This window comes from Acomys russatus, chromosome 26, assembly GCF_903995435.1.
Source record: "Acomys russatus chromosome 26, mAcoRus1.1, whole genome shotgun sequence".
NCBI classification, from domain to species: Eukaryota; Metazoa; Chordata; class Mammalia; order Rodentia; family Muridae; genus Acomys; species Acomys russatus.
Window position 1 is genome coordinate 12,055,059 of NC_067162.1, and position 9,235 is coordinate 12,064,293.

Sequence of the window (9,235 nt, forward strand, 5' to 3'; positions counted from 1 at the left end):
CTGGCCCATAATAGCACTCCATACAAATTAGATGAATACTCGAAGTGACTAAGCAGGAATCTGATTGCCCACAGCACTGAAAGAGCTGTACTGGTCGATAGATTCACACTTCACTTAAAAAGTAGCACGTACACAGCCCAGCTTTTTATTTGAGCATAAATCAGAGGCTATGAAGAGAGCAGTCTTTCCCCTTCCTTCTGGTCAGACGCCAGATACTACTCTTGGTTTATCAACCTAGCTCAACGTATCCTTGCTAGCAACTAAACACGTCTCTTTCTAGGTATTCCTGTTGTCAGCATCTAGGCAGCAAACTAGGTTTGTTAAATTTAACACAAGATGACAGAATGATGGCTTGAAAAAAAAAAACAACTATATTCCAAAGCACACACACACACACAAATTCCCAAACTAAAATCTCATATATTCTTAGCGGAGGATTGAGATGGTTGGTAGGCGTTACATCACTGCAGCCTGTAGATGCGGATCCAGGCACATTTGTAAGAAAGTGACTGCAGCTGGAGTGTTTCCTCTTTCCTGCTCCATGGACACAATGATGCTAGTGAGTGCTCTGAGGGCAGTTTTGTACGTATGCATCTTGATTAAAGGAGTCAACCCTCCACATCTAAAGAAACTGCCATCAAATGTTCATGTGAACAAGCCACATCTGAAAGAATGACTGCTATCACCAGGGTGATTTCTAATATATTACTCAATGCATACTTGAGCCAACCTAGTTTAACCAGAACAGAATTAAACTTTCAAATTAGTGTATGGTACTTTGTCATTTGGTAAGAAGTATGCTGAACATGCTGAAAAGTGGGTGGCCTCCACCGCAGTTACAGCAACCCTCCTGCTCCTGACTGCTGTTCTGGGCTTGTTGTTGCCTCTGCTATTAAGGACACTTTAGGACTCAAGGTTAGATTACCCCTTAAGAGCCTCCTTCCTAACTCAACCTTAAAGTACTTCAGAAACACATTAAAAACATCAATAATTATTCTGAAGAAGAATAAATAGGAAGGTGATAGATTATGGCGAACAGGTAACACCTATAAAATGTGAAATATTGTTTGAAAAATAGTTGTTAAATTTATAGTCAATTATTTTCCTACCTTATTCCCAAAGGACGAAAGTGGCTTTGATTTAAGCTGGCTTTGTAATGTACACAGTCTCTCCTCCTTAAGGAACACTGTGGTTTAAAAATGTAAATCGGCTTCTAGTTCAAGATTTATTATAATAAAACCATTGTTTGATATAAATTTTCAATTGATAATTAAACATTTTTTCCCAATCTCTCTCTCTTTCTGACAGCCAAGTTTAAGGAAGGCTGTATTAAGAAGAAGCTTACCTGTTAAAGGGATAGCTTCCTGTATCTTTCCTTGATGAAGTCTAAGAGTAAGGTAATACTCAGTTCAGACAAGACTTTTAAATACATAAGGCTAAGGCACAGTTGAGCTTCATATGTCGTAAGCTTAACCTCAGATTATATAGCTTTGGATGTCAACGCGTCTAAGAGAATTTCTCTGAAGCAAATGTGCAGTATTTGAGAAGAAACAATTGATTCATAATTTCAGTGTAAGATTTTCGTAGGATTATAATGCCTAGCTACCACAAACAGAAGGGAAGTGTATTCACTTTCACTAATATTAGAAAGGCTTCAATTACCTAACAGAATTACTCTTTTGTCCTAATTGCCGCAAACTAGAAAAAGAATATTTATTTATTTAAAAATAAAATCGGGACTGGCAAGATGTCATAGTTGGTAAAAGCACTCGCTGCCAAACCTGACAGTCTGAGTTCAGTCCCTAAGACCAATTTCCCACATGTCTTGACCTCCACATGTATGCCACCTCATATGCACACGCGTGCGCGCGCACACACACGCACATGCATGCACACGATGACAATTTTAAAAATAACTTTCCACTCAAAACCTCACAGTCATTTCTGGCTTTTACTTAACTGAAAACCATTATATTCGAAAACAAGGATCTGAGTAAGTAGCAGCCGTAAATTATACAAATGTTAAAAGGCTACTGAAGAGAAGAACCTCTTGATGTGGGAACATTCACTTATAAGACACTTACAGGGCGCTTTTTCATGCCCTGGAACACAAATGAATAGCAGCACTGGAAAAGAGTAGTTGTCTTAAAGTACATTTTAAATATTATTATTTTAGGTAGGAAATATATGCATTTGATTTAAAAAGCAAAAGACTTAATATGTGCAGTAAAACCCAACCTCCCTTTTCTTTCAGCCTCCAGACCACCTTCTCAGGTTCAAATTCTGTTAAACATTTTTTTAAAAGTCTTTCTAGACCAAATTCTAATGCTTACAAAGCACGGTATATTAGAATTAAAAATAGACTGTTCTCTTCCTAGTAAGCCCACAACAACACAATTTATCTCAAGCTGCAAAAATACATCAGCATGCAAAAATAGTTCAGGTTGAATAATATTTGAAAAAAATAATAAAAAGCCAGATACTACACTGTTTTCACTGGAGCTCTGCCATCGGCACAGAATCTTTTTCGGATAGGTGCAATCATCGGCGTTGGCCAGAGAGGGCAGTGTGTACCCACTGAAAAGGCGCAGGCAGGCGAGCTGCAATTCCTTGAGTACCCAGGGAGCTTGCCCTATCCAGCTCAGCTTGGTCCAGGTCTCCAGGTAAAGGTGAGGCTGTGCACCATGCCAGCGACTTCTTGCGGGGTCGGGTGATGGGGCCGCTCTCAGATGGATTTCTCATTATGATGCTGGCAACCCTACCATGGTGGGTTCACAATTAGAATGAAGAAAATTCCCCCTAGGCAGCAGAAATCCAGCTGTGCATTTATGATGAAAGAGTGAAACGAAATGCTAATTTCCAAGGAAATAACTACAGAAACCAGTAATTGCAAGTAGCTACAGAATTTTGATTTTTTTTTATAATAAAGGACTTACTAAGAATTTATGGGTTAACGGAAACATTCACTGGCTGGAAGTTTATTGGTTATTTTGGCACAATCTGAACATACAAGTATTGATACATATAGTTGGGTGGGTAAATATTTAAAAATTATGGCTGTAATGTTAATTAAGAATTTGTGAATATCTGCCCAATTATGAAGTTTGTCTAAAAAGTCATTAGTTAAGGAACAATGAAAAGTAAAGTTCTATTGAACTTTCTAGTAAAACAAAAATTGAAAATAGTGTCAGCATGGACCAGGAAAACACCAACATTTGTAACTGTGCAAATATTAAGACTCAGTGCTAAAACTATACATGCCAGTATTTAACATCGTCTTAACGTCTCTCTCAATATAAGAGGGGTTTAAAGAGAAGCATTCGGATACATTCCATTTGCAACTAAGTCAATTAGGGGAAAAGATAGTCATTTACTGAATGGCGGTGCTTTTTCCTTGAGATTTAGAAAAGGATCAATCCAGGACGAGCTCCGGAATAAACTTTGCCTCTCAGTGTAAACGATCTAGGAATATTTATCCGAAATAATACCTCCGCGGAGGGGCAGCCGCCCCGCCGAGTGGCTTTCCGAGCTTTGTGCTGTCGGCCGGCCGGCCGGCTGCTGAATACCGCTGTCGTCCTCCGCCCAGGACTCCCAGGCAGCAGGATCCCGCGATCCGGGGAAGGCGTCGCGGGGCGGGTGGGGTGCGTGCGGCCGCCGCGCGCAGCCCGGAGCCCGCAGTGGTGCCGCAGCCTCCCGGCCGCAGCAGGTGGGACCGGCCGGAGGCGCGGGCATCGCGGGGCTCCTCGGAAGCAGCTGCACCGCGTCGGAGTTGGGGCTGGGGTGGTGCGTGTGTGTGTGTGTGTGTGTGTGTGTGTGTGCGCGCGCGCGCGATCACTTTCTGCGGCGGCCACCGGGGACCGCCGGCCTTGGCTCCGTGCACTTTGCGCAGAGTGGCCGGCATCCCCCGGCCTCCGCTCCCCTTAGAGCTCGCTCGCAGCGGCGGTGGGCGGCCTGGGCCAGACAAAGGGCGCGAAGGCGGCGGCGGCGGAGCGGCGCGTGGCGTGGTCCGCAAGGGGGCGCCCTTCACGCCGGCTCCCGCGCTTACCTTTGAGGACCGCGCAGAGCTGCTCCAGGGCCATGGTCCTCAGGGTTGGCGCTCCGAGAGCGCCCGAGGCGGCGGCGGCGGCGCGGCGGTCACGGCTCGGCTCGGCGGCTCCGCTCGGTCCCCATCGCCGGACGCCGCCGCCTCCGTGCAGCGGGCGCAGCGGCTCCCCGACGGCCGCCGCCGCCTCCCCGGCGCGCTGAGGCAAGCCGGCGGTGGCCGCTCCCGCCGCGGGCTCCCTTGAAGTGGCGCGCGCCGGGAGCCCCGGCTCATTTAAGCGGGGAGCGCAGCGCCGCGTGCCGGCCGCGCGCCCACTGCGCACGCGCAGCCCCGCCCCACCCACTCCGCCGCCACCGGGGGCCTCGCGCGCGGCCCGGCGGCCCCTCCCTGCCGGTGGCTCCTCGAGGCCTCCCTCCCGGGGTCGCATCTTTCCAAGTCCCCTCTCTGAGGACCTCTAAGCCCAGGTGCTTGAAAACGGTCTGCTCAGGCTCGCTGATCTCGGTGGAGGGGAGACCTCCGCGGGGACCCCTGGATGTGCCCCTGTGAGTTTACTGGACCAGCAGTAACGGTTCCTTGCAGTTACTGACACTTCTCTAAGAGCTGCCAGGCGCAGCGACGCTTGAGGAATCATTACTTTTAAGTCCCCACCACCACACAAAGCTGGAGGCTCCGCCCACCGGCCAGAGAAGTGAAACTTTGTGTCCTAGCTGCACTTAAGACCGGAGGCAGAACTGAATCCAGAGGGTGGGTTACCCCAAGGCCACCCCAAAGCACAGACAGATAGACGGACTGCTGGGCGCCACTGGAAAAGAATTCCACATCTCTAAACAACTGAATGGCTTGTGCACTGTCCCGTTTTCCTCCAGCACTTGTGCTTTGAAATTGCCTTGCTGGCAGAGCTCCCTAAGCTCCATCGTATTGAAATAGAAACTACTTGAATGCAAGCAGGCTACATATTTCACACATCGCATATTCATCGGAATGAGCTATGTGCACATAACAATGACTGGTGTTGGGGAGAAAACCAATACAAAGGCCCTGCCGCAATCGACCTGATATATAGATGTTCGTTCATCTAGCAAATTATAGCTAAGTTAGAACTGAGTGCCGCAACTGAACAAAATATTCCAAGGGTGTCAAGTTCTTGCTTTTCTTGGCTCTCTCTAAGAAAAGCACAAAAGTAGAAGCAACTTACAAGTTTATAAATAAAAAAGGATGCACACCAATTAGCATAAAGTTGTCTCGCCCTTTGCTGTGTGCTTCAGTGGTTATGAGAGATGTGTGATTTGGGGTTCTAGGGTGATTACCGCAGTTAAATTAAAACTGCACCCAAGAACAAACGAATAAAGCATCTTGGAACCTTTCCCACAAATGGGATAATGGTAAGTGGAGACAGTAATAATTCAGGATAAGTTCTGGGTAACAGTGGACAAAGAATTGGGAAACCCTTTGAGTTTCTGGATCGATAATGCATAGCGGTTGACTGAAGAAAAACACAACAACAACAACAACCCAGCATGTGTGATGTCATCAGAGAATGCTCCAGGAAAGAGAGGGGGAGAAAAGAATGGAAAGCTTTGGATGGCAAGTGAAGAGGAGAGATTGTGTTAGGTAGGAGAGCGAGTGTGAGCACTGAATTTGGGACAAGCGTTGTTTTCTGGAACTAAAGATGAAAAATAATGTGGACTTTAAGTATGAGAGCATCCATTGGTTTTAGGACACCTGTCCCTTATCCCCAGCTAGCACATGTCAAGTCCTTCATAGGAAACTGTGAGCGTGTAAGCTACACACTCATCCTCTCTTAGGCTTTCAATCCTCACTAGATTAATTCTAATATTGAGCACAACGCAAATGCTATGTAAGTTGTAATTACTGCATTGGTTAGGGGGAGAATCTGTACCTCCTCAATACAGACAGTTAGGGAAGGAAGGTTGTTTGCTTCATGATTGGCTGAACCCTCCAATGCTGAATCCTCAGGATTTGGAGGGAGGGTTCACAGGACTTGCTTGGATTTTTTTTTAATAATATTCATATTACATCTCAATTGTTATCCCATCCGTTGTATCCTCCCATTCCTCCCTCCCTCCCGCTTTCACCCTATTCCCATCCCCTAGGACTGTGACTGAGAGGGATTTCCTCCCCCTGTATATGCTCATAGGGTATCAAGTCTCTTCTTGGTAGCCTGCTATCCTTCCTCTGAGTGCCACCAGGCCTCCCCATCCAGGGGACGTGGTCAAATATGGGGCACCAGAGTTCGTGTGAAAGTCAGTCCCCACTTTCCACTCAACTGTGGAGAATGTCCTGTCCATTGGCTGGATCTGGGTAGGGGTTTGATGTTTACTGCACGTATTGTCCTTTGTTGGTGCCATAGTTTGAGCAGCACCCCTGGGCTCAGATCTGCCCATCACAATGTTCTTGTAGGTTTCTAGGACCCTCTGGATCCTTCTATTTCCCCATTCTCCCATGCTTCTCTCACCTAGAATCCCAATAGGATGTCCTCACCTCTACCCCACTTTCCTGGTAAGTGAAGACTTTCATGGGACATGCCCCTATATGCGGACACTCGCTTGGATGTTTGTGTAGAAGTTTGTATTTAGATTCCTAGGCCAAGGGAATCAATGGAGTCACGGAGTTGTGTGTTGACGATTCATCTGGTGGCTGAGTAGAGAGAGGGGGTAAAAAAAAAAGGGGGGGGGGTAGATTAGAGAAACCACAGGAGTTAAAAAAGTAGATGCCAAGCACTCACTTTGCTTTGTAGCTTCTACTAATAGTAGCTTGTTGGTAGAAGCTTAGAAAGATTTCTCCTGTCTGATGGCTTGGGAATAGACTTCAGTGGAGAATGCTAACTTGGTGCCACGCCCCACCCCAGCCCTAAGCCACCTGCCTTCTAGGTGTGGTGTGGTAAAGTTGTCAAGGAATGTGGTAAGGAATAGATCATGGCTGAGACTACCTGACGGCCATGTGTAAGGTAAGTTGAACGGAAAGCAGGTTGCCTTCTCAGTACCTGAGTTATTATTTCCTGGGAAGACCACCCAGTAGCACCCATTCTGTTCCCACAATTACCTGCCAGTTTCGGGATGGGGTGTGACTGAGAATTCTACGTTTGTAGTTTCATGGCTAGACTCTGAAGATCCCCGCAGCATCACTTCTCTAGTTTAGATTTCGTTTTCTCTCACCGAGGCACATGTAGCATTTTAATAGTGCTGTCTGCACTGGGTTTGGTGGCAGACATCTTGAATTCCAGCAGAGGCAGGTTGATTTCTGTGAGTTCAAGTCAGCCTGGTCTCCATGGTGCGTTTTAGGAAAGCCTAGGCTACATAGACTCTGTCTCAAAAACAAACAAAACCAAGTCGTATGCCATTTATTTAATAATGAAACGAGTCATTAAAAAATTAGCAGGCATAATGGGACATGCCTGTAACCCCGGCACTTGGGCGGTTGAGGCAGGAGGATTGAGATGGAAGCAGCAGACTTTTATCTGAACGTTTATGTACCTAGTGGATTTTGTGGTTTCTTTGTGTGTAGTTTGGGAGCTCCAACAGTTTATTAAATAATAGTCTATAAAGACAGGTTGCGATGGTTAGATCCTGTTAGTGAAAAAATGCATATGGTCCCTAAAATTCATTAAGTTAAACCCCTAGCCTCAAGTGTGCATGCATTTTGAGATGGGGACCTACTGAAGATTGATTGACGCGGGACTCTGAAGTGACAAAACTAGTATCCCTGTAAGAGCAAAGAAAGGTTGTTCTCAAAGGGGAGGCCATGGGAGGGCAAGACAGTCATTTGCAAGCCAACAAGAGAGTCCTCATAAGAGGCTGGATTGGCAGGTGCCTTGACCTGGGACTCCTGCCTCCAGCTCTGTGGGAAAATACAGGCCACTGTTTAACCACTTAGTCTACAGTATTTCACGGCAGCCCAAGCTGACTGATACAGAAACACAACTAAGGAATATAAAGGGATTTATAATTCACCAAACCGATATACAGAAAATCTATCTGTATCAATAGTATCTCAACCTTCCCTTCAGTTGTGTGCTAGTATGGCCATTGTAGTGGTGAAGTGTAGAGAAAAACCGCAGCTATATAGGATCTCAGTGAGAGAAGATTCCACTGTTGTGCAGCTGTGGTCAGAACAGGTTTAGGGAAGAAAAGAGGAAATTACAAATGTTTTTTTAAAAGCTTTGGGGAGGTTAGGATCCCATGCCATAGGTGTCTTGGAGGCAGGAAGACTGAGAGAAAGGTGCTAACAGGTTTGACTTTTGTTTTGGGTCTCTTTCCTGACTCAAGACTTGCCCTCTGTATATGGTTTTTACTCTATATTTTTCACACCTCTTCCTCTTGTTATAGTTGATTAGTTAAAGGGACCAACCGTATGATCTTATTTAATAATAATTACCTCTTTAGAGACCCTGTCTTCAAATACGATGTTAGGGCTTCAACATACTAATTTGTAGGTTGGTGGCATACAATTTAGACTGTAAGATACATGAATCCAAATTGCTCCTCTGTTAACAACACCAAAGAACAGTCACAGCTAGGGGATCAAGAGTAGTTCTTTTGGTCAAGCTGTCAGTGAAGCTTGTTTTAAAATTTTTGCTTAATAAAATCTCAAATTAAGAAAGCTTTTAAAGAAGTGTTTCCTCCTGTGATAATAATTTTTATCCTGTAACTTTATCAGGAAAGTTTCAAATTATAAGGAAGATTTCTGGTCAGCAGTTACTTTCACTTCTTTGTGAAAGACTAAGAAAGACTCAAGTTATATTCATTAGAATAAAATTGCTAACACAAATGGTATTTATCTCTTGAAAGCTAAAAATCCCATTTAAAAATGTTTGTTTACTTCGTATTTAAAGTGATTGTTGACTGATATAAACAGCTCATTTATCCTTGTAATATGAAATTATGTTCTTTCTTTCTTTTTTCTGCATCCCCCTGCCCTTCCTTCCCTTTCTTTCTTTTGCGACTCTGTGAGTTGAATTCAGGGCCCTGAGCATGCCCTGAGATAGAAGGGTTCTATCTACCACTGAAGCACACTCTCAGTTTTGTAACTATAGCATTAAAAATAGAAAAAAAAATTGAGACAGTCCTATGTAGCCTTGGATGGTAGCTGGAGCTCACTGCATAGCCCAGGCTAGCCTCAAACTTGCAGCTTTTTTTTTTTTTTTTTTTTTTTTGGCTCAGCCTTCTTCCCAAG

At 45.1% G+C, this 9,235-nt stretch overlaps 1 protein-coding gene across 2 annotated transcripts in view; it reads right to left on the bottom strand.

The window, feature by feature from the left end:
- Positions 1-4,157, bottom strand: part of Neto2 (neuropilin and tolloid like 2) — a 53,665-nt gene extending 49,508 nt beyond the window's left edge. For both annotated transcript variants that reach the window (XM_051168904.1, XM_051168903.1), the window contains exon 1: positions 4,046-4,157. In XM_051168904.1, coding sequence (XP_051024861.1) covers positions 4,046-4,079 — 34 coding nt within the window. In that variant the 5' untranslated portion in view covers positions 4,080-4,157. The remainder of the gene's footprint in view (positions 1-4,045) is intronic.
- Positions 4,158-9,235: the final 5,078 nt, after the last annotated feature.